The sequence below is a fragment of the Xyrauchen texanus genome, chromosome 10 (genome assembly GCF_025860055.1).
Source record: "Xyrauchen texanus isolate HMW12.3.18 chromosome 10, RBS_HiC_50CHRs, whole genome shotgun sequence".
Lineage (NCBI taxonomy): Eukaryota > Metazoa > Chordata > Actinopteri > Cypriniformes > Catostomidae > Xyrauchen > Xyrauchen texanus.
Genome location: NC_068285.1, coordinates 1,632,853 through 1,659,230, shown reverse-complemented (window position 1 = coordinate 1,659,230; position 26,378 = coordinate 1,632,853). Strand labels below are relative to the sequence as shown.

At 40.9% G+C, this 26,378-nt stretch overlaps 3 protein-coding genes across 8 annotated transcripts in view; 1 reads left to right on the top strand and 2 right to left on the bottom strand.

Annotated features, from left to right (window-relative positions):
- Nucleotides 1-26,378, top strand: part of LOC127650623 (NACHT, LRR and PYD domains-containing protein 3-like) — a 615,184-nt gene that overhangs the window by 193,812 nt on the left and 394,994 nt on the right. For all 6 annotated transcript variants that reach the window (XM_052136147.1, XM_052136145.1, XM_052136144.1 and 3 more), the window contains exons 4-5: nucleotides 2,176-2,343; nucleotides 2,455-2,562. In XM_052136147.1, the coding sequence (XP_051992107.1) occupies nucleotides 2,176-2,343; nucleotides 2,455-2,562 (276 nt within the window). The remainder of the gene's footprint in view (nucleotides 1-2,175; nucleotides 2,344-2,454; nucleotides 2,563-26,378) is intronic.
- The window catches only part of LOC127650622 (NACHT, LRR and PYD domains-containing protein 3-like), a 527,629-nt gene that overhangs the window by 274,348 nt on the left and 226,903 nt on the right, over nucleotides 1-26,378 (bottom strand). The window lies entirely within an intron of this gene.
- LOC127650628 (NACHT, LRR and PYD domains-containing protein 3-like) overlaps nucleotides 1-26,378 on the bottom strand; it is an 857,046-nt gene that overhangs the window by 610,131 nt on the left and 220,537 nt on the right. The window lies entirely within an intron of this gene.

Sequence of the window (26,378 nt, the reverse complement as noted above, 5' to 3'; positions counted from 1 at the left end):
AGAGGAGACATTGAGGGCTCTGACGGCCAAGGCCGAGGCTTTGTAAGAGGCCTGGTGTATAGAGGCAGAAAACCGGTCCATTTTGTTCGGGAGAACAGGTTTGGGGGGGGCAAGTAGACCACCTTGAGATGGATTAAGGTGTCTGGCGACAGAGGGCTCGATGGCGGGGGGGTCACCCATCCCAAGGGCCGTCATGTCCTTTACTTCAAGGCCCGCGAGACCGTGTTTTAGGTCCAGCGGGTCCCCCAAAAGTACCTCATATGCTTTGTGCATGCAGGAAGGATGGGGAGAAGTTGTTTTCTCGAGCCTGGAGGGGTCCCAGGAGTTTCCGTCATACACGTCCCTCTCTTGGTCAGTGGCACTTTGTAAAGCTGGCCATTCGATATTGAGGCGAGCGTCGCCGCTCACAAACCTCGATGAGGACAGACTGGGTGAGGGCTGCAGGGGCGTTAGCCTGAGTCACAGAAGACGGGATGGCATCCTCGTCCTCCGAACCTTCAAGAAGGCCCGCGATCGTCGTAGTCACCAGAACCAGCCGGCTCATTGGCGTAACGAGGGGTCCACTGAGAGAATCTCCTCAGGAAATTCCGGTTGTGTTGATCAGCCCAGCTGAGCGAGGCCGCCCGGAGGAAACCAGGAGCGCGTCGTCATCACATTTACCCCCATCGGAGTCGGAGAGTTCGAGGTTGGTGCACTGGGTAGCGGCGACCTTGAGCCTCGGGCGCGGAGTTTTTTAGGCAACGCCAGGCAGTGGCTACAGTTTTCGGAAACTCTAGAGCCTCCTCCGCATGTTTGAGACCCATGCACACAACACATAAAGGATGGGAATCCTTGGCTGCGATGAGGGCACCGCACGCGGCCGGCAGGCACGCAATAGGCTGCCCCCAGAGGAGGCCGTAGGGCTTAGAAAATGCCATAAATGTTCGAAAACTCCGAAAAATCCTTGCGTGGAGCAGGAGAGAGAAAGGCGGGCAGCCTGGTGGTAGTTTAGAGCGAGCTTGGGCGCTTGCAATAAACAATAAACAGCTAAGTTGGCTGAAAAAAGGTTAATCACGTCAGGCGGAGGCTGATCTGTGCGATGTATCCTCCTGTAGACGGGTGAGTGAAAAACTCTAATTTCAACCGAGCTGAGTACAAAACAGAGGTCGCGAGAAGCTTAATGTCAACTGAGGAGCAGCAGCGCTGCAGATTGTTATATGCCCTTAGGTAAGGGGCGGGACCTTACCGAGCATAGGACACGCGCTTCTGTCTGTCTAGCCAGACTTGGTGCAATTGGATGCTTCTGCAGAGGTCAGGTACGGATGCCCTTCCCATAGGTGGATCTCGAACACGAGATGATGAAAGAGAACTACAATCTCCAGTGTGCTGCTTTTCACTGTCCTAAACCAAAAATATTCTCAAGATGGAAAGAATTCAATGTCAAATGAGATGTAGTCATTTTCTCTATGAGAGAGAATAAAGTATTGGGGTATAAACGGATGCAACATAGATTAAACGTTTAAAGAGCATTAATCTGAGCCCTGCCACAGCGCCACAATCAAACAAATTACTTAAGGTCTTTATGTATAGTAAAAGGAATAAGGACAAGGTATTGTGAATAAACACGAAAAGGGAAGCAATGGCTTCAGGAGAGGGCAAGGCCAAAATAACAAACAAACAAACAAACAAAACTGAAGTAGTAAAACTCTTAAGCTACAAAGAAAAGAAAAGAAATAGCACAATAATACTCTAGCTTCCTTCCTGGCCTCAAAACAGGAGAAAACTGAGTACAACAAAAATGGCACCCACCTCCCTACAGCTTCCAAATAAACATCCAATAACACATGTACTTACAACAGTCAAATATAGATAGAGATACAATACCCAAAAGTAGAACGATCAACAACTAATTCACAATCTGCTACAACAAGCTGGGCAGGACAAAGACAATGTTCTGGAGAAAGCTTTTGTGGGAACATTTCTCTTCCTCTGGCAGTTTCTTCTCTGCTTTTATGCTTCCTCTGTCTGGGCTGGTAAAGCACACAAAAACACGTTAAAGGAAACACAGTTAAAACCAACCATTTGAATACGTCTCTGGACGTAACACATCTTTAAAAATAATTGCTTATTTAAATGAATATATGCTTGTATTTATATCACACAGTATACAATACATAATATGCAATTATTTGTAAGGATACACAAACCCTGCCGAAGTGCTGCGGGGAATCAGGATGATGAGGCCCATTCATCAGCGAAGCGTCAATCGGTGAGACGGTGTGATGTTCACGAGGACACTGGAGGGGAGCCGAAAGTTTTACGGCGAAAAGTCCTTCAGCTGGCTCGTGCATATCAACGGCAATGGTAAAGAGCTTCTAAACAAGAGATGATCGCTGTCTTGAAGGAAGAAATTCTGAGGAAATTGTGTTTGTGCACCGGTTTTTATAGCAAACATATTTTGCTGTTGTGTTTTAGTGACATTCATGGAGAATCTCCTGAATCCAGCTGTGTGTCCATGAAGAGTGACCGGTCAATGAATCATCCACTTAAATTCAGTTCAGGAGCCCCTTGTGCTGATGTGAGGTGAGGACTCTCATGTTGACTGACAGTATGAACGTGTACACCACAGTCTGAGGGACGATTAGAAAGAATCCAGTGTAAAAAATATAAATCTAAAAGAAAATATGCAATTATAATAAAAATAATGAGTCCTTCTACAGCTGATTGCTTTACTGTAACAGTAAATTCTAAAGAAATTCTGGTCTCTGTAAAAAATACAAGATCCTTAAAAACTCCTAATGATCTTGTAATCAGCTGCAATTTCATGGGGCCCCGGACGTCGAGAGGGCCCCCACACTGGTAGGAAAGCTCATCACAGACCGCTTGAAGTGACATGATGTTCTGGGTACACACGTGAACACGCCGTTGTCAGCGCTCTCAGAGTGGTTCATGTTAGAAGCTGCTGGGTTCAGTTCAGCAGGACTTTGGGTTTGTAATTTATGAAAAAATATTCTGAACTTCTTTCACTCACACGCTCAGATACACGTGAACGGATGAGTTAGGGGCCGTTCACACCAAACGTGTTATTGTGTGTCTGCTCTGTTGTTTCATTGTTTTCCAATGTACACGTGCTAGACGAACGTCCTTGACTGCTGCACCGCGTCTCTGTGTGTCTTCAGTGTGTCACGCAGTGACCGTGTAATGAGGCAGACGAGAATGAGGATCTAAGGGCAGCTTTTAATGAAACAAAAGATGAACACAGTAACTCAGAGTATAAAGCTGTGTGTCCATGAAGAGTGACCGACTCATTGTGTTGGGGCCAGTGGTGCCTCACAGGTTAAGGCTCTGGGTTACTGACCGAAAGGTCGGGGGTTCAAGCCCCAGCACTGTCAAGATACCACTGTTGGGCCCTTGACCCTATCTGCTCCGCTGTTTCATGGCTGACCCTGCGCTCTGACCCCAGCTTAGTTGGGATATGCGAAAACAACTTCATGGCTCTGTACCTGTACTCTGCACAATGACAATAAAGTTGAATCTTGAAGAAAATTCAAGAACACAGGAAACCAAGAACAGGGCTTAGAACAAGATATGAATACATTCAACAACTGACAACCGGTGAGCAAACAAACAGGGCTTTAAATACACAAAGGACTAATGACAAGTTAAACACAGGTGAGGACAACAGGAGACAGCTGGCAGTGATGAGGGCAGGGAATTATGGGAAGTGTAGTCCGTGGGGAACAGATGACAGGGGAGAAACAGGGCAGACAACAGTGATACGTGACAGACCGGCACATTTTTAGACACTGTTTGAAGTTAATAATAACTTCAGGTTTCAGAAATGCATGTCGAGACACCTGCGTTCTGTTTCATTCCTTGAACTGTGTCTGGATTGTTTTTAGCACAGGTGTCACAAAGATTTAATGTTCAGGTTGCAAAGAGGTGACTGTTACAATGTTAAACATTATTCCAGATTGTTCTGCACCAAGTAAAGTTTGAGCACTTGATAAATGTTTTTCCCTTCTGCTCTAGTGTGTGATGGCCGCAGTGTTTGTGTTACTGTTAAGAATGATGCCATGATGCCAACATAAAATACTGCCTTTTACAACATGGTGAACAAAACACTGCAGCGTCAGAATATAAGATCCAGGAGAAAGTAAATAAGACAGAAATATATTAATCCTCAAAGTAATAATAATAATAATACTGTATCATGTTAAAATGACAAACTGGACAAAAATAAATACTGTAATTGATGGTTATAATATTAATAAATACCAACTAAATTCCAAAATGTTACTGGTGAAGTAGATTCTTGCACAAAAAACAACAACAACTGGAAAACATCATTCATTATAATTAACTAGATTTTTATTTCATTAAACATTTTGAATGTTGGCTACAACGTCTTATAGGATGAATTTAAAATTATGATTTAATGATTTATTTTCAAAATGGGGACCCGGGTTGGTCTGTTGCTCAGGGCCTCAGAAATCGTAATCCCGCCCCTGCTTGTAATGTCCCGTTATGTCGTGTTTTGTGTTCTGAATGATCAAATAAAACACACGTCCTCACTGCAGCTTCAGGATTTCTCAGTTCATTAAAAATGAAAATTGTGTCATAATTCACTCACCCTCATGCAGAAGACACAAAAAGCAGATGTTTTAATGAATATGGTGAGTGGTCTTGTTAATACAATGGCAGTGGAGAGTGCCTCACTTTAAAACTTAAAATAAAAGTATAAATGTGTAATTTTTCACTGTAAATCTTGACGTCTGTTGTGCATTCATGAGTGCTGTGAGAGATGTTTGTTCACAGCGGCTCGAGTGTTTATGTGAGAACTTATGTTGATGTTAGTGACATTGCAAGTTCTCATGTGACATATAATATATAAGACACATCATTAAATGTGTTTTATTGACCTGGATGTTGAAATTATGTTTTCAGATTAATAAAAAAAAAAAACACATGAACTAAACTCTGTTTAATTGCTGTTTTAGTGTCATTCATGGAGAATCTCCTGAATCCAGCTGTGTGTCCATGAAGAGTGACGGGTCAATGCACCCTCCAATTACCTTCAGTTCAGGAGAGTCTTTGATCAACTACAGAAACAAACAGGATGAATCAGAGTCAACTGCTGGAAAATTGCCATTGGACACCATTTTTGAGGTGAGAGAGAGAGAGAGAGAGAGAGAGAGAGAGAGAGAGAGAGAGAGAGAGAGAGAGAGAGAGAGAGAGAGAGAGAGAGAGAGAGAGAGAGAGAGAGAGAGAGAGAGAGAGAGAGAGAGAGAGAGAGAGAGAGAGAGAGAGAGAGAGAGAGAGAGAGAGAGAGAGAGAGAGAGAGAGAGAGAGAGAGAGAGAGAGAGAGAGAGAGAGACTTATACCTTATAGGCTGTTTTTTAAATACACACTCTCATGTCTCTCTCATACACACCACTTTGAGAAGCTTTGCAGCTTGCTGTATTTTTATACCGCTGTAAACCTATCTGAGAACTTCTCAACCCTTATAGCACATGTTAATAATATATATCACTCACCTGTTGCTTGGCTGGGTAGTTGAAGTTGTAATAGGGTCCTCGGCGGTGTCCAATCCAGCTCAGTCTAGGATCCGTTTCACTGGGCTTTTGCTTAGCAAAAATATCTAACTATTTAAGTCAAGATATATTCAGGAAAAATCACTCTGAGACTTGTTTGAAAGGTTTTTCGATTCACCAAAAATTATGGTTTCGTTTTACTCAAAAATTTTCAGAATAATATAAAGACAATAAATTCAAAAAACAAAAATAACAGAAAAGCGTATATGTCTTCACCTCGGAGTGCGGCCCCGTACAATAGTAAACAGAAACATTTATATGGTTTAATTGGGGCCGTCTTTAAGAATTTGGGGGCAGTCCCCTTAAAGAAATCATTCCTTATTAGGAAACTTTTCAGTTCTTATGTTACACACAAAGTTGCTTACTTAATCTAAAATCTCCCCCTACTAAGCAATCTAAAATCTTCCTCCACTGAGCTTGCTAAAAATCTACCCGTTATCTCACTTACGTGTGTTAAAACCACGTCCTGCCCCTGGCCTCTCAATGGCCTCTATCCCACCTTTATCTAGAGGTTACAGGGATAGGCACTAGCGTAGTTTCACCCCAGTTTGACCCCTTCTAATTCTTTACAGAAACCATACAGGAAACAGTGGCTTTTTCACCTAATAGAGCGAGTTTGCATCAGCCATGCAAAACTCCTTCTGTTAGATTGACATTTTACAAATAGGACATATAAATTGTTTTCCCCTTAAAAGCTCCTTTGCGGTACACAACAATCGTTTATTAAGCTTTTCCATCCGTTTGATGGTTTTTGTCATCCGACCGATGAGAACTCTCCTCTGCCTTCTCCTTCTTCTTTTTCTCTCTTCTTCTGGCTTTTTGCAGTTTTCTGGCGTGGTCCTTTTGTAGTCTGTCCACTAAAAGATCGTCCATAAATATTTCAATTTTATCAGTCTGATCCTTCTGTTTTGAAATACATAACTCATCAAGAAAAGGTAATGTGAGGCATTTATCAGAAGATTTCATAGTCTTAGTGCCATGCGACACTACAAGCTTCACCCTCAACTTAATAACACACATATACACACGCACACAATGATGAATTCAAGACAACTAAAGCACAAATAAAATGAGTGGTGATTCTTGTCCACTGATCCTTCAGTTCCTCTCTGTTACTGAATGAAGTTTGTTGTTTGAATGTTCACTGATTTCAGGAACTTGAGCACAAAATCATCTCTCTGATGAAGAAAGAGCTGAAGAGTTTCAAGAGACTACTGATCTCAGATTCCCCAGCATGCTCTGAGAGAGAGGAGGAGGATGATGAAGGTCAGAGCAGAGTCAGAGAGGGGTTTCTGAAGATCACACTGCACGTCCTGAAGAAGATGAAGCAGACAGACCTCGCTAACACACTTCACACCAGTAAGAGCTCGCACTCACGTCACTATTACATCACGTCACCTTCAGAGGAAACACACAGTGTCTGGATTCACTCAATATTAGTGAAAGAAAATAAACTTCATGTCTAATGACCATTAAACATCAACATCAATTATAATTCCTATTTCTTTTCCTCTTTACATCAGAACTGATTTCTGTGCACCAACAAAAACTCAAAACAAAACTAAAAGAGAAATTCCAGAGAATTACTGAAGGAATGTCAAATCAAAGCAGCTCAACACTTGTGAATGAGATCTACACAGAGCTGTACATCACAGAGGGAGGGAGTGCAGAGATCAATAATGAACATGAGGTGAGACAGATTGAGACAGCATCCAGGAGAGCAGAGACACAGGAAACACCAATCAAATGCAATGACATCTTTAAAGCCTTACCTGGACAAGACAAAGCCATCAGATCTGTGCTGACTAAAGGAGTTGCTGGAATTGGAAAAACTGTCTCTGTGCAGAAGTTCATTGTGGACTGGACTGAAGGAAAAGCAAATCAGGATGTTCACTTCATATTTCCACTTCCTTTCAGAGAGCTCAATCTGATGAAGCACAAAAATATCAGTTTGATGGATCTTCTTCATCAGTTTTTCACAGATACAAAAGAACTGAGATCAACATTCCTTGATGACTACAAAGTCATTTTCATTTTTGATGGTCTGGATGAGTGTCGACTTCCTCTAGATTTCCAGAACAATGATATTTTGTGGGATGTGTCAGAATCGGCCTCAGTGGATGTGCTGCTGACCAACCTCATCAAGGGGAATCTGCTTCCTTCTGCTCTGCTCTGGATCACCTCTCGACCAGCAGCAGCCAATCAGATTCCTCCTGAGTGTGTTGACCAGCTCACAGATGTACGAGGCTTCAATGACCCTCAGAAGGACGAGTATTTCAGGAAGAGAATAAAAGATGAGCGTCTGGCCAACAGAATCATCACGCACATGAAATCATCAAGAAGCCTGTACATCATGTGTCACATACCAGTCTTCTGTTGGATTTCAGCCACTGTTCTCCAGAGACTGTTGAGTGAAGCAGAGAGTGCAGAGATCCCCAAGACTCTCACTCAAATGTTCACACACTTCCTGATCTTTCAGAGCAAACTGAAGAGCCAGAAGTATGATGGGAAATGTGAGGTGGATCTTCAGCAGGCTAGAAAGAGGATTCTGTCTCTGGGAAAACTGGCTTTTCAACAGCTGGAAAAAGGGAACCTGATCTTCTATGAGGAGGACCTGAGAGAGTGTGGCATTGATGTCAGAGAAGCGTCAGTGTACTCGGGAGTTTGTACCCAAATCTTCAGAGAGGAGTTTGGACTGCACCTGGGGAAGGTGTTCAGCTTTGTACATCTGAGCATTCAGGAGTTTCTCGCTGCTCTGTATGCTTTTATTTCCGTTTCTCAACAGAAATCAGATCTCTTCAGTAAGCTTAAGTCATATATGAGTGATTTCCTGAAGAGTGAAGTGGACAAGGCCTTACAGAGTGAGAACGGACACCTGGACCTTTTCATTCGATTCCTTCTGGGTCTCTCACTGAAGTCCAATCAGACAATCTTACGAGACCTACTGACACAGACAGGAAGCAGCTTTGACAGCAAACAGGAAATAGTTGAGTACATTAAGATGAAGATCAGGGAGAATCCCTCTCCAGAGAAATCCATCAATCTGTTCCACTGTCTGAATGAACTCGATGATCATTCTCTAGTGCAGGAAGTACAAACATACGTGAACAGAAGAGATATCAATCGTCTCTCTGGAGTCAGTCTCTCTCCTGCTCAGTGGTCAGCTCTGGTGTTTGTGTTGCTGAACTCAGAAGAGGAGCTGGATCAGTTTAATCTGAGGAAATATGATCCATCAGATGAATGTCTTCTGAGGCTGCTGCCGGTGATCAAAGCATCCAGAAAAGCTGAGTGAGTAATTTAGTGTTTTAATCTCACTTTATTGTAATTATATAGCAGTGGTTAAATTTTAATGTATTTTGTTAGACTAAAAACAACCCCTTATACTATTTTGATGTTTGTTTAGTTTAATATGTTATTTTTTATAGTTTTAAACAGACATTGTAGCCAAATAGATTCAAAATGTTTAATGCAAAGTAAAAAAAATCTCATTTAGTATAACAAAAGCATGTTTTCTACAGTTTTCCACTAAACAAATACAAAACGATACTTCATAATTTTATTTATGCTTCCACATACAATAATACACATCAGCCTCATAAAGCCTAATACGGGACCAGGTGTGTATGATCACGACCCGGCCCCGCCCTCCGCCCTGCCACAATATATTTTTACTAAAACATTTCTTTAAAGAACATGATGTGCAAAAACCCAGTTAAATATGATACAATACTGAATTATTATTGGGAGACTCAGTCAAGTTTATTATTATAATATAATAATGAATAATTATTACTATTATTTTAAGGATTTGATTGTTTTATACTTTATTAATTTATTTGTCATATTGTAGCTTCCTTTATTCCTGCAATGTTTATTTTGCTCTGTTTTGATAATCCTTTAATGGATTTGACTAAAAACTATATTAAATGATGTTATACTGTAATATATAAAATTACATTAAGGTGTGAATAATATAGAGATCAATATTTATTTAGATTGGTAATGAATTATTAGTTTAGACGGCTTTATGTCAAGTGTTTATCTTTGTTGACTGATTTACTGAGGTGATATTATTGTTAAATTAGAAGATTGTACACGGAGGAAAAGAGAATTTGATGGTAAATATTGTGTTATCATCTGTAGGTAATGTTTTCATCTAAGTGTAATCAATAGATGTTTAATTTCATGCAGCACTGTGTGATCAGATCCAATCAGAGTTTGACTTGAAGCAGTGCATGTCGGTTAGAAATGTTGTGTGACTTAAGATGGCGTCAGTGCTGCGTCACCGTGATGTATGCCATTAAAGTACCTTGTGTGTGAATCAAGAGCAGCCGGCTGGCACTGCCAACGCAGCTTCTCCAGAGTGGCTGCAAGAGCTCTGATGATGTCACAACTTATTCATGATTGGCCAGAAACACAGATGACAACGGTAGCGTGTGTTTAATGGGATGCGTATGAATATCAAATGACACATACTACTTTTACTACTTCAGCTATGTCAGTCTGAGAAAGAATTAAGAGTAGTATGATGGTATGCCATTACCAAGGTTTTTATTATGACATCTCCAGTTCCAATAAACTCTTGCTAAATCATGTTTTTATAACAGCACATTATTTATCTCATATTATATGTTTATCATAGTAATATCATGTTTATTCATAAAAACAATTCAAAATTACTAAAAATATGGACTCCTTTATTGGTATCAAAATAATTAGACTTTTATTGGACTTTCTCTTGTACACACAGCAGGCGCTGAATTAAGAAGAACTCAATCTTTTCAAATCAGTAATGTTTTCAGTTTTTATATGTAAATTTAAATCCTGAGTTCTGATTTCCACTTCATCTGTAAGAAACAAAGCAATCATTGTGGGATCTTCTGTGACTATTGTGGGTTCAGCACATGTTGTGAAACAGAATGTGTCCGGCTTGATGGCTCCATTTTCAACTCCTCCCGCTACTACAACTGGTAAATCTCGCAGATCGGCAAGGCAAGCTGCAGTTGAAGTTGAACACACCTAATGAATGTTATTGGGTACATCTCAATCAGCTCTCTAGTTCACTAAGCAGGGCACTGGTCAGGGAGTCAGCCATTTTTACGGCTGTCCCAGTCGCAAAATCATTCCAGTGCACTGAAACATTCTCTCCCTAAAAATTCTCTAAATGCACCATAAAAACCAGAGAGTATCGTTGATCACTGTGTTCACTTACCAGAAATGTTGTCATGTCTTCTGAAATCTCTCTTGTCATTATAGAATGAGTGCAAGTATAAATGATGTCAAAGCCTTATTTTCTCTTTAAAAGATTGATAGAGTAAATTGACTTCTTGGCTTAATGCCAAGTGTTTTACACGGTGGCCTGAAAAACAGGGCCACATTGTGAAAGAGAAGCACATACATTTGCTGCCATTGAAAACAGCTAAACAACTGACTTTTTTGTAGCAAGTTGTTACGTATGATGATGTCACAGTGACATAATTTTTTGGTTTACATTGTTAAAACAGTAAATTATCTAATTAGTGTCTGGATTAGGCTTAAAGAGGCCCTATTATACTTATTGGGACATTACCTTTCCATTGGTGTGTAATATAGCTGTTTGTGCATGTAAAAGGTCTGCAAAATTACAAATCGCAAATTCCACGCCAAGGGGAGTTACTTTCTCCCACAGAAAACACTGCTCCTGAACTGCCTGAAAGACATGGTTTGCAGTCCAGCCATTACTTCTGTGAAATAGCAACGTCACTATGTGGCACATTTGCCTAATTCCCGCCTCAGGAGTGCGCTGCTCAGGCCTACCATCCATTTAAAAATTGTATCCCCTTGCATACTTCACTCTGTCACATGGACTTGGATCTATGTCACTGCTAACGTTGTGCGAGTGTCTAATACCTTTCGGAAGACCTGCAATGGGTTTAACTGGAACAACCTAAACCCTTGATTACTTGGAGCTTGTTGAAGGCTGATGTCACTTTGTGGAATTATTTCGGGATTTTTGCACCTGAGAAAAATATTTGGCTTATGTATAAATCATATATGTTTATTTTTATTTCATTAGAATTAATTGTTAGAAAGGATTAATCAGGATTTTCACAAATTAAAATGTTAACATAACAATGAACAGGCTATAACTGTGTGATAAACAGTTTAAGTATTATGCTGTTAATATATAACTTTAATAAACTACTGTTAACCTGCACCCCCACTCAGGGGCTCACAGCTGAAAATGACATACCTGAATTAAAATAAATATAGCTCCTGAGAACAGTGTACCACAGGCACAATTAAGGTCTCTTTGGAAAGAAGACACTTGGCACTCTACTAACAATAAATCAGAGTTGATAATGCTCAAACAAATAAAAAGTTATAAAAGTTGAAGTGCCTCATAAATAATGTGAACTTCAAAAAATGTTTTATTATTTCATGTACAAATATATAAAAATAGACCTGGAGGAATCCAATTAGGTAAAGGATTGAAAGCCACAAGTCTCATCAGTTTATATTTCAAATTTGAGGAAGATATAATGAAAAATGGGGTTCCTGCAAGCTTTTTTCCAAGACTATGTCAGTTCTCTTTCTCCGTTCACCTGCCCGAGGCACATCCCCAGAAATGACATCCCCAAACTAAAATAATTGTAGTTACTGAACAATTTGCTCTACATGCACAATTTAGACATATTTAAAAAGAAGACACTTTGGAGTTTATTACCCAAATGTAAAAGTTGAAAAAACTTACACAGACAAAAATTTATAGAATTTAAAGTGTCTTGAAGATAATTTGTACTGCAAGTAACATTTCATTATTTTATGGAAAAATCAATGAAAACAAACCTGGAGGAATCCAGTTAGGCAATTCATTGAAAGCCACAAGTCTCATCAGTTTATATTTCACATTTGAGGAAGATATTATGAAAAATGAGATTTCTGCAATATTTTTTCCAAGACTATGTCCAGGTACCAAGAAGCCTCCTTGGATAACTCAAAAAGCAACCTAATGACCAAATGTTATGAAGGGTACTGCAAGCTATTTTAGTCATCATATACACTATTCATACCGATAGTCGCCCATTCAACATTCAATGGCTGGTGATGGCCAGTGATACAGACAGCATTCATATGGATGGTCAGACATAGAACCAACAATCACACTGATGGCCAGCCATCAGACAAGCCATTTGTTTTATATTTGGTCTTTTCAGACCACAATGCATTTACCTTATAAATCAAATGGGAAAACACACACACACACACACACACACACACACACACACACTCTCTCTCTCTCACACACACACACGTATAATGTGTGCATGTTACATAGCAACTCACCGATGTAAAATTGGACCATCTTTTCCGTCCTCAAGCACCCTCGTCGCTGTAGTCACTCCTCAATTTCGTCATCGCTGCTTCGAGTGATCTCAAATAAAACATCTTCAGCAGAAAAAAACTTCTTTTGACGATCCATTTGATGAGATAATCCGTCCAGTAAGTAAGACGCGAAAACAGATGTTGACTGGGGAACCGTCTTTTACTATGGCTCGTTTGTTGTCAAATGACGGGGGTGTGGTCACAGCCTAATTCGCAGGTTAGCTCCTCAAGCGTAGAGTGGCTGATTCAAATAAATAAAAAAACATCTTGTTCGCAAGGAATTTAAACTTCCCAGATATCGTTGGAATCGTGCACTGCTTGGCTACATTTTCTATCAGTCATATCATTTCAATTCTTTCATTGGCTTTCGTTGTAAAGACAAAACAATAGTATCAGCATTTCATGACGTCAAAAAAACGGACCGCAGTGTTTGGATATTTCGACCTATATATTGCCTATCTTTGTATTTGTGTGTGTGTGTGCGGTCTTAATTTGTTCATTACACTCTAAGCAACACACCCATATAACGTTCGGCTACCGGGAGTCTGTTTTTATGCATCATTTTATTGCATAACCGACAAGTATGATACTTCACCCTGAAGAAACTCGATGTAAACAAAGGAATAACCATCGATGTTACAACGTTATTGTTTCTTTGGACTAAAAATGCTCTATGGGATGTTATTCAGTGGACCCTCACCTTTCCATCCAATCTGGATGTGTGTGTGGCTCGTTATTACGACACTACTGGTATGTACTCCGTTTTTGATTACGAGTGTTTTGATTTGTATTGCTTACATAAATGCAAGAAATACATTCGTTATAAGCTTTTCATCGAAAAACAGAGCTCTATCATCGATGCTTGAGGCTTACACCTTTAAAATGATATATAGTTCGCCAAGATTAATGATGTTCTTTCACGTTAAATCTATTCATAAACATTAAACTAGGGGGGGGGGGGGGACTCTTCGGTGCGACATTGCACTGGTGCAGGTTAACAGGTTAATTGACCTAACTTCACTTCCATCATACATTAGAGTTGTTTTGGGGAAGTTCAAATATGTTTTTGGGACAAAAATTCTTAGACATCAGGATATATTGCAGGAATTTGGACCCAAGTGCAGGGATGCTAAACAAAGAGCTTTTATGAAAAAAACAAAATACAAACCAAAAACTCTCACAGTAAAATGAATAGAACCAATTTGAAACTAAGAAAATAAGCAAGACAACAACTGGATAAACAGACTAGGAATGACTGACTAACCAAACTCACAAAATGATCTAACAGACACAAGAAGGTAGAAGGCACAGTATGTAGAGGGAGAGCACAAAGGGATTAGGTGATGACAATCAACACAACAAGGATCAGATGAGGAAGTGTGGCAAGGTGGAATGAGGCGGCAGAGTAAGTAGAGCACATGGCTGACACAAACACAAACAAAGACATGTGCTTAAAACAAATGCACACATGGACCAAAACAGACAGAACTCCAGAACAAAACAAGTTGGGCAGTCCAGACCAGGTCTTGACAGTAGAAGAGCGTCAAAAAAAATTGCAAATGACTATGAGCAATCAAACATAGTGGCCATATATTTTTTCTATGTACCCAACAGCTGTGCTGAGAAGCCTTCACTAAAACGTATAGATTAACATACTGTTACCTTGTCATTTCTCTCAGTCTGATGGGCTGCGATCTGACAGAGCAAAGTTGTTCAGCTCTGGCCTCAGTTCTCAGCTCAAACTCCTCAAGTCTGAGAGAGCTGGATCTGAGTAACAATGACCTGCAGGATTCAGGAGTGAAGCTGCTCTCTGATGCACTGAAGAGTCCTCACTGTACACTGGAAATACTGAGGTTTGTGTTTGCAGATTCATTAGTGCATTGGAATATACAATATGAATATATTGTGGTTCATAGCTGTGACAATGATACAATAAATGGCTCAGTGACTGTCACAACCCTTCATATCAAACTGTAGAGCATTCACTCTGTTATTACCATTTGTTATATAAAACTGCTTTTTTCATTCTCAGTGTACTTCATAGGTACCAGGGGCCTGATATATATACAAAAGCCTATGGAATGGCGGCGCGCGCAGGCACAGCGGCTAAGTGCTTTCCCAGTGGGTGCCTTGTATGTCTGGTTACGTATGTGTTGTTTTTTGTTTTATGTACATTATGTTGGGCAAATAACATCTACAGCCGGCATGAGCTCCTGAAAATTGGTCTAGGCTACAGACGCGGCGTTACAACTGAGTTTCTGCATATAAACAAAGTTCCGGCTGAAGTAGCGAGGAGCGCCGGCGGGGAGGAGGCGAAGGCGGCGCAGACAGAGGAGGCAAAAACGAGGCTGTAGGGCCGGCGCGCTAGCTAGGCTACGGAGGCAGCCATTCAAAACACCGCTCGCCTGCCTGTTCCTCACGAACGCCAGATCCCTCGCAAATAAAATGGATGAATTACGCCTACAGATTGCAGTGAACAACACTATGAAAAACAGTTGCATTCTTCTGATTACGGAGACCTGGCTTCGTTCATTTATCCCGGACTCTGCTATTGAGATAGCAGGCTACTCAACTCAGCGTCATGACAGAACAGCAGTTTCCGGTAAGAGCAGAGGTGGGGGACTATGTGTATACGTGAAAAACAGCTGGTGTACAAACACAGTAATTGTAGACAGCCACTGCTCCCCAGACTTGTAGTATGTGACTGTTAAATGCAGGCCCTTTTACCTCCCAAGAGAGTTTACTGTGGTCATGATAATTGCTGTTTATATCCCACCGAATGCTAATGCTAAATCAGCTATAGGACTTCTGCATGAGAAAATTAGCGGTCAACAGAGCATATATCCTGACGCTGTGCAGATCATAGCAGGGGATTTTAATCATACGGACTTAAAGGCAGTACTCCCTAAATTTTATCAGCATGTTAAGTGTGACACTAGAGGAGCAAATACACTGGACAAGGTCTATTCCAACATTAAATTAGGCTATAGGGCTAGACCATTACCACATCTGGATCAGTCAGACCATTTGTCCCTACTTTTGATCCCTACATATGCCCCACGCAGGAAAGCAGACCCCATCATATCAATAAGACTGTTGTAACATGGCCTGAGGGTGCATCTCAGCAGCTGCAGGACTGTTTTGATACAACCAACTGGAACATCAGGACCTGGAGGTGTTCACGGACAGTGTATTATGCTACATTAGGAATTGCATGGATACTGTCACAGTGGACAAACGGATCCGGGTCTACCCCAACCAGAAGCCATGGATGTCCCGGGAAGTCCAGCAGCAGGTAAAGGAGAGAAACATCGCCTTCAAATCCAGAGACAGGGCTCTCTACAGCACGGCCCGATCTAACCTAAAGAGAGGCATCAGAGAGGCCAAATCGAACTACAGGAGGAGGATTGAGGAACACCTGTGCAGTAACAACAGCAGGCAAGTGTGACAGGGAGTCCAGCATCTGACCAACTACAGGGCCAAACTCGGAGCTGCTGAAGGTGACATCTCGCTGGCAGAGGAGTTGAACCTCTTTTTTGCCCGTTTTGAGGTGACACCATCAGAGACAGCCACACCACACCTCACAGCTCACAGCAGCTTAAGTTGCACAGTGGAGGAGCATGAGGTGAGGCGCACACTGCGGGCCATCAACCCGAGGAAGGCTACAGGGCCTGATGGTGTTCCGGGACGAGTGCTGAGGGACTGTGCTTACCAGCTGGCTGGAGACTTTACCAGGATTTTCAACCAGTCCCTGGCCCAATCCACTGCCCCACCCTGTTGGAAGTCCTCACCATAGTCCGCCTACCCAAGAAACCCCATATTTCCAGTCCCAACGACTATCGGCCAGTTGCACTCACACCTGTGGTGATGAAGTGCTTCGAAAAACTGGTCCGGAGGCACATCACAGCACTCCTGCCCCGAGGCCTTGACCCCAACCAGTTTGCCTACAGAGCGAACAGATCCACAGAGGACGCAGTAACCACAGCCCTCCATACTGCACTGCCCCATCTGGAACAGCAGGGGAGCTAAGTGCGGATGCTCTTTGTGGATTATAGCTCAGCATTTAATACCATCCTCCCACACAAACTAGTGGCCAAATTGAGGGACCTGGGGCTGCCACACACCACCTGCACATGGATCAACAGCTTCCTCTCTGGGCGTCAGAGGGTCAGAGTGGGTAATCACACATCTACGGCCTTAAGCCTCAGCACCGGCTCCCCCCAGGGCTGTGTGCTGAGCCCCTTGCTCTATTCCCTATATACATATGACTGTACACCAACCCACTGCGGCAACACCATGGTGAAATTTGCTGATGACACCACAGTGGTGGGGCTCATTTCTGGGGGGAACGAGTCTGCCTACAGGGATGAGGTGGAGCGGCTGACAGTGTGGTGCAGCGATAACAATCTGCTTCTTAACACCGCAAAGACCAAGGAGCTTATTATAGACTACAGGAAAAAGAAAACAATCATTCAACCACTTATTATCAACGGGGACTGTGTGGAGCGGATGGCAGATTTCAGCTTCCTGGGAGTCCACATTGAGGAGGGTTTAACCTGGAGCAAGAATACCTCTGAGCTAATAAAAAAGGCCCAGCAGAGACTTTATTTCCTGAGAGTACTCAGGAGGAACAACATCACACAGAGGTTGCTGGTGTCCTTCTATCAAGCCTCCATAGAGAGCTTGCTGACATACTGCATGTGCGTGTGGTACACCAGCTGCACAGTGGCTCACAGGAAAGCACTCCAGAGGGTCATCAACACCGCACAGAAAATCACTGGCTGCCCTCTCCTCACACTGGTAGAACTATACAGTTCCCGCTGCTTTAAAAAAATCCAGAACATTTTAAATGACACCTCTCACCCAGGCCACCCTCTGTTCAAACTGTTACCGTCAGGCAGACGGTACAGATCCATCAGGGCAAAAACTAATAGACTCAAAAATAGTTTTTACCCATCTGCAATAACTGTAATTAACGCTGCTAAAGTGAACTGAACTGATTGCAGGATTGGTACAATAAGTATGACTGTGTATGTGTACATGAATGCCTGTTCAGGCTGCTTTATTCTTCTTTTAGATAATATTTATTTACTGTTTTTAAAAAAATTATATCAGGAATGATGCACTGGCTGGTCAGCACTTTAAAAAAATTTTGTTGTACATGTGACAATGACAATAAAGTTTTCTATCTATCTTCTATATATATATATGTTATGCACACACAAAATTTGCCTTTGAATTATTTTCTTTTTTTATAATCTTGCCGTAAATATATGCACACCGTCTGGACACTCTTGACTGTGCACTCGCACTCTTATACTGGTGTGTGTGAATTGGTGACTCCAACTGGCCAAGTAATGAACTCAACAGACTGATTATTGCAGATGATATGTCGTTCCAACCTGATGATCCAACTGTCTCAACTCATATCTGTCACATCCTCAGATTTATCTCTTTATGTTGTCTCCCTGTGTTTTTTTTTTTTTTGGTTAAAATGCCACCAGGTGTCAGATATAATGGCTACCAATCAGTTCCCTGTTAGGATTGGCTGACAAGAGGATAAATTCTGGGTGGAACCAACACATAAAAAGAGAGACAATGAGAGGCAGACAGTTTGTAGGCTGTCTCTGAGAGGTGTTCCTTTCTCCTGCCCCAGATTCTGTACATTCTTAATACTTTGCTCACAACACTAAACAGAGTACACTTTATGACCATTGCATAGACTCTCAATTTTTGTTTTGTATTGTTACATTTTTCATTTACTTGCTTTGTTTGTCATTTTATGGAAGCCATAGGGAGCTGGGTAATATTTATTTTCTATTTAACATTTTTTCTCCTGTTTCTACCTAACAAGGGAGTCCGGGTTGAAATGTGTTGCTTAATTGTGTTAATTGCCAAGGCAGGAGAAGGGAATTATAAAATCTCTCCTTGTTGCACCTTTCCAACCCTAGGCTGGGGAGGGTGTAACATATCTCTGCCTGCCTTTTGGAGATCTCTGCCTGAATGAAGGAACACCACCTTCACCTCAACCTGGCCAAGACCAAACTTGTTGATGGAACTTGTGATCCTAGCAAACTCATCTGTTACTGTTCATCTGTGCTCCAGTATTGTGAGCCCTATCAGGACATCTGAAAGCTGAGAGTAGTAATTGATGAACAGCTACATTTTAGTTCTCGCATCTCATCAACTGCCAACTGGTCTTGCAGGTTTGTGATTTATTACATCAGAAAAATCAGACCTTTCCTGTCTGACTATGCTGCGCAGTCCCTGGTTCAAGCTCTGGTTATTTCAAGATTGGACTTCTGCAGTGGTCTGTTGGCCAGCCTTCCAGCTAGTGCTATCAAGCCACCGCAGATGGTCCTGAATGCGGTGGCACATCTCTTTTTCAACCCACCAAAGAGGGCTCTCGTCATACCCCACTTAGTCTTACTCCATTGGCTATGCATCAAATTCAAAGCTTTGAATTTGGCCTTCAGGACAACCAGTGGAACAGCACCCTCTTACACCTTGTGGTCCCATCACAACGAGGCACTTCACATTCATTCGCTTTCTCTGTCCCCCGGTGGTGGAATGATCTTTCAACCACCTGCCGTTCTGCTGAAACCATTTCAACATTCAAGAAAAAGCTGAAAACATATATTTTCTGTGAGCACTTACTATTTAATAAATCTTTAAAAAAAATCCTTATCTGTCTCTTTCTTCTGTGCTAGTTTCTGTACATAGCAACACTTAGAATTTGGCAGTTTGATCCTGCAGGTACAGTTTACTTTTATATGACAAAGTGTTTATGTTCCTCATTTGTAAGTCACTTTGGATAAAAGGGTCTGCTTAATGACTAAATGTAAATGTATTTTGTCTGACTTTTTATGTGTGTTTTTGTGGATTTTCTTACTGTTGATGTGGGTGTTTTTAGATTATCTGACTGTTGAATGGACAGGGGACTCTCCTAAACCACCACTAGTGTGCGCATCCACATGGATGATGCGACGGCAGATATAGTGCACCAGTATGCTCACCCCACACCAGCTATTGGTGGAGAGGAGAGAGTTATAGAGCCAATTAGTGGCAGGGGATTATTATGAGGCCATGATTGAGAAGGGTCAATGGGGGGAATTTAGCCAGGACACTAGGGTTATACCCCTACTCTTTACGACAAGTGCTCTAGGTTGTTTTTAATAACCACAGAGAGTGAGGACCTGATTTTAACATCTCATCCAATGGACAGTGTCTTTTTACAGTATAATGCCCCCTTCACTATACTGGGGCATTAAGACCCACACAGACCACAGGTTGAGCACCCCCTGCTGGCCTCCCTAATATCTCTTCCAGTCGCAAACTTAGTCTTCCCCAGGAGGTCTCTCATCCAGGTACTGACCAGGCTCAACCTTGCTTAGCTTCAGTGGCAACCAGTCTTGAGCTACAGGATAATATGTCTGCTGGTAAATGCTGATGTGTGTTTGTAGGTTATCTGACTGTTGATGTGCGTTTGTAGATTATTTGACTGGTTATATGCACGTTTTTAGATTATCTGACTGTTATGTATGTGTGTTTGTAGATTATCTGGCTGTATGGTGACAGAGGAAGGCTGTTGTTCTGTGGCATCAGCTCTGAGATCAAATCTCTCACGCCTGAAAGAGCTGGATCTGAGCTACAATCACCCAGGAGAATCAGGAGTCAGGCTGCTCTCTGAAAGACTCAATGATCCAAACTGCACACTGGACAAACTTAAGTATGTTGAGCTGTAAAACCCTATTTATACCCATATTAACCCCTTAAACCCAGGCCCTAATTAGTCTTGAATTTATTGAATGGTCAGTGAATTCACTGAAATAGCACCTGTATTTATTCCTTTTAAAATATTGAAATCCTTAACAAATACACATAGAAGACATATATTTTTAATGTTTCATTAGAATGAGGACATTTTTGTAATCATTACATTTTATATAGAATATTATTTTTACTCATTTTAGGAAAACAATTCAAAAGAACAATCTTTAAGCATCTGTCACTTAACCCTTTCACATTTACTGGTGCAAATTTGTGATGGTTTATGACTGGCACCCTTAGAGTAGCATCACACATTTGTGTTTCTGCAACAGTCAGTGATGTCAGATTCAAATCGGTTTTCATGCCAACACTAAACTGCACTGCCCAAGTGCCTGTAATTCATATTCACACAAACTGATACTCATACAGTCTTTTCAAGCACATGATATGATTATTTTATGACATAGACATCCAAATGGTCTCAAAATTACTACTATAAAAGTTTACAGCTCGTATACAAACAGTCAACACAAAATTGGGATCAATGTTCCTCGCAGCCATATCTGTTTACATTAGGTGATCATTCTGTTGTCAATCACAAGTAACTCAAACAGTAACTCAATAGTCTTTTCAAGCACACAGTACGCACATTGAAACACACAGCCAAATATTCGCAAAACATCACGATAACGGACAACAGCTCACCTATATGCAGTTAACACATCAGGGACATGCGATAATTCCAGTCCAGACATCGTTGTTTACATTAGGTGACAATGTGTTTGTCACACACACACAAACACATGTTGGTACTCCTATCATAATGAGGACTATCCATAGACATAATGATGTTTATACTGTACAAACTATCCCTGATAGCACACGTTCATCAACCAGACATCTATTTGATGTGTGTTTACATCTTATCGACATCTATTTTACATTGTTTGCTCATCTGCAATATGTCTATAATATGACAAATATTGTCTCGAATGTCAGTAAGACATTCAGCAGATGTCTTTGAGACATTTATGATCTAGAATGTTGTAAATCTGATATTTAAGATGTTTAGTAGATGTTGCTTTCCAGATGAAAAGATCTAAAACAGACATCAGAGATGTACGTATATTAAATCTGTAAACACACACAGCCAAAAACATTGTTACCCATATCATTATGTGGACTCTCCATAGACACAATGATTTTTATAATATATATTCTATCCCCTAAACCTAACCCTCACAGAAACATTTGAGATATTTACATTTAAAAAAAAAATATGTATGTTTGAATTACAAGGACACTAGAGATGTCCTCATAAACCACATTTATAGCATAATAACTTCGTAACTACTAGTGTATAACCTAATAAAACCATCAAACACACACACACACACACACACACATACATACACACACACACACACACAGTGTACAGACAGACCGTATTGATGATTTCTGACTATTTTTTATAGCTATGTATAAAATAGGAAGTAAAATAAATACAGTACAGTAGACAAAACCCATTTGTTTATATGCTTAGTATTTACAGTATTTTTAAATGTATTTTTATCCATAAATGTTTTAAAATGACAAATCAAGAATTCAGTATATTACTCGTCTACACTGTGAAGTGTCACGTGAGTTTTTGGATTCTTTTGATATTTTGCGTGTGGACATAACTCACTCTGGGGGCATTCAAGGGAATTCAGAACCTACTCGTGAAAAGGAAAAAACAAAATTATTCATGGTTTTGATTTAGAAAAAAACACTTGAGTCTCTGATATTGCTGCATAAAGGTGTTTTTTGAAGCATTTTGTACATATTTAAACATTATTTTAATTATATTTGCAGTGTATTCTGCACACTTTCATTGGTCTGCATGTCAACAAAATATGAGACTCAGTTCCTATATTAGTGTCACGTAAGACACAAAAGTTATAATTTTTTTATTGGGGGGGGGGGGTAATAATCCCTGGAGGACCCCCACTCCACCTGAATCTTATTTAAAAGTGTTCGCAATCATAAAATTATAATCCCCCCAAAATCACCCCCTATTAAGAAAATTATTATTAGGGTTACTGATCACTAAATCCACCATCATCTAAAGCCAACTGTCATATGCAGGGTCACACGTGCTGGAGCCTATCCCAGCTGTCTCGGGCCATAATCACTAAATCATAAACCTCAACTCATAGCCAAGATTCCCACCTGTCCTTTACAGTGCTTTTGGACTTTAGTTGTCCAAGAGATGACTTGAGGGCAGTCCCCTAAATACAGAAAAGGTGACAAAGGGCACATTTTATTAAAGGTGAGGTATGTAAGATTCAGAAACCCTTGTTACTAATGACACCTGTGGCCGTGAAGTGAACTGCAGCAGCTTCCTGTTGCTCATGATCATGCACACACTCCATAGGGAGGAGAGCGAGCATTTACCAAACAATGACGTAACGTACAAAGAGACTGAATGTGATTCACCAGCATCATGCTGACAGATGAGGTAGCATAATTAAAATGACACAGTTATGATTGTTTTACAAACTTTGAGACTGTATATTATATTTGACTCTCCAGTGCTGGAACAGGGCTAAAACAAAGTGTGGATATCGGTATGACTATGTGAGACTGTAGTTTGAATAATCACTTTTCTTTGCATGAGACATTGACTGCATTTATACGATAGCCGATGTCGGTGTTAGCTAGCTAGTCAGCTTTATCAATAGCTGTTAGCTAAATGTGGTGGATGATGACAGTAGCTGTTTATAAAATAGACTGTACATTATAAATATGTTGACACAATTCAGTATTGATGTGATTCATCACAAATGTCATTTTGATATATCGATGCACTATTGTTTTATAATAATAGATGATATATATTTTCCTTATAACCAAGTTACGTTACACTAATGAATGTGTCATTTTGCATTATCTTGAACATTGTCTAGCATTCATTTCATGTGTTCTTGTAGTTTAGCTAAAATGACACAGATCAATCCTTATGGCACAATATGTCACATGCTTTGCAGTTATGTAAGTTTACCTGTCCAATAACAAAAACAACAATTCAGGGTCAATTTTGATCCCCAAAAACAAACGAAGGTCCATCCAGGAATCAAATGCCCTGCCGATTTTCACTCTAGTTTTCACTTGACCACGATCACATTCCCGCTTAGCCAGACGGGATTCAGTAGATCAATGTTTTTTTGGCTTACTCAGAGTTTGTGTTGGAGTCGGTGTTGTGCTGGGACGTTTGCTGGATTCATCTCTAAGATAACGTTATCTAGTGTTGCAGTTTGTTGTCACTGTTGAATAGTGGAAGAGAAGCACTGAGGCTCTCGGGAGCACACATAAACGTCACATATTTTGGATATTCCCGTCTAAAGCGACCCGCTCCCTTCACATGAAAATCAGTCTACAGGCTTTAATAGGCAAACTAGGAAGTCTGTGAAGGGCTCATTTTATAAGTTGTGTTACAAGCCGTTCACACATTGGCAAAAAAAGGTGCTGCTTGCTTGATATAACCAAAATATTGTTGAAATGGTTTTGCAGTATTTGGGTGGGTAAGACTTTCCCTTTTTATTCGAAGGGGAACACAGTGGACAGTGACAGTGATTCAGGGAAAAGGTGTTTTAGTCTCTTTCTTCAGTTTTCTTGCCTTGACAGTAAAAATCAATTCTATATCAAAACTGCTATTCAAATAAAAGTGAAATGTTCAAATGTTACCGATCATAACAGAAGCAGCATCACTGGTAAATGATGCAAGAGTGTCTGCAGGTCTGCATTTCTCTGCTGTAATGATGTTGAGGATGGTTTCTGTAATAGTGGCAGCATCTTGTAACCCGCACAAGAAGAGACAGTCACAATGTTGATGAGAACTGCTTTTATTGTATCAAAAGCAGGCAAAAGTACAAACAAGGGCAAATCCAGAGAAGAGTGGTAAACGGGAGCGTAAGGTCGGAGCTGGGGAATCAGAATAGGGTAAAGGGGCAAATCCGGATGAGAGTGGTCAACGAGATCGGGAGGTCGAAGCCGGGAAAACAGTTAACAACTAGACGGGACCAGTGAGGGCAAAAGACAGGGTAACTAGGGGATAACTAGTGCTGGCAAAGCGAAGGGGTAAACTAGAACAATAACCAACAGGAGTGAGACGAATGTGCTGTGATATATATAGGAGAACCGAGCGGTGCAGGTGAAACGAATAACAGGTGATTGGGACGAGTACAGGTGAAACTAATGCTCCAGTGATTGGGCGCGAGCATTAGAGTCAGAGGGGTGTGTGTGGGCGTGAGCGTGTGTGCTCCATCGAGGGGCGCGAGCGTGCAAGCTCGCGGAGTGAGTGTGTGGGCTCGATGGAGGGAAGCGGGCGTGCAAGCTCGCGGAGTGAGCGTGCGAGCCTGATGGAGGGAAGCCAGCGTGTAAGCTTGCGGAGTGAGCGTGCGAGCCCGATGGAGGAAAGCGAGCGTGTAAGCTCGCGGAGTGAGCGTGCGAGCTCGACGGAGGGGAGCGAGCGTGTAAGCTCGCGGAGTGAGCGTGCGAGCTCGATGGCGCCAAGCGTGTGTGCTCGAGGAGCGTGCGTGTGTGCCCGACGAAGCGTGGAGAGCAGAGGAGCGGGGTACGTGACACATCTCCAGTAGGGATGTAACGGTTTAACAGTTTCACGATATACCCCAGTTTAATAATAGATGATTTTCACACCATAGACATTCTTTTTCACAGTATTGCATGAATATAAAATTTGAACTTTTCTAAAATCCAAATCAGTGATGACATCATCAGATACATTTGATAAATCGTGATTTCCTCATTTTACATTGAATGGACACTTCATTTAAAGGCACGGCACGGGCTCATCTCACCACAAAGACATGTCGGACCCTGAACATTTATTTACACCATCAAAAGCTTTTTCTTTTTCCAAATATAAAAATCCTACATTAAGATTATTGTCTCTGGCAAAAGAAATCAGATCATGTATTCAAAACAAATGATCAAATATTGTGCATTTAGGAATACAATATGACTGGTCAGCGTGAATTAATTTAGATATGTAAAGTTTGAATCTGTTGGTTAATGCTTTGGACAGTATCTTATAGTACATTTATTTCACTGCTGAAATCTGCAGTGTGAGAGTATTTTGGACATTTTGGGTTTGGCACCATTAATGGTTCTCAGTTATTCTGTTTGGAAAGTTTGTTGCATCGTCCCATGAAATCTGTGGAGGATAATATATTTAGATGCAAACGGATATGAAATGTTACGATGAGCTTATTTTCATTTTATATGATTTATTATTTGCTTAAGTGCAGCACAACAGCAAGACTACAATATGTTTAATACTAATAATATGTTTTATTTGTAAAGTACTAAATAGGGTTTATAAAGTGCATTAGCATACAGGAAATGAACAGTGATACTGTAGCACATTTGCTTGTGTTGTGCTCTGTCACTGTATTAAGCTCATTTAAAAAGTGTTACAGATAAACACAATAGCACACAAATCTGTTTAAAATGATGTACACTCACATTAGATGATGACTCCAGTCAGATACTGACCTCAATAAAAGCTGTTTAATTTGACATGGATGCTGCCATGTTGACCACACATAACAAACTGTCTTGCAGTTGATCAGTTAATATCAATAATGATCACAGATAAACGGTGTGACA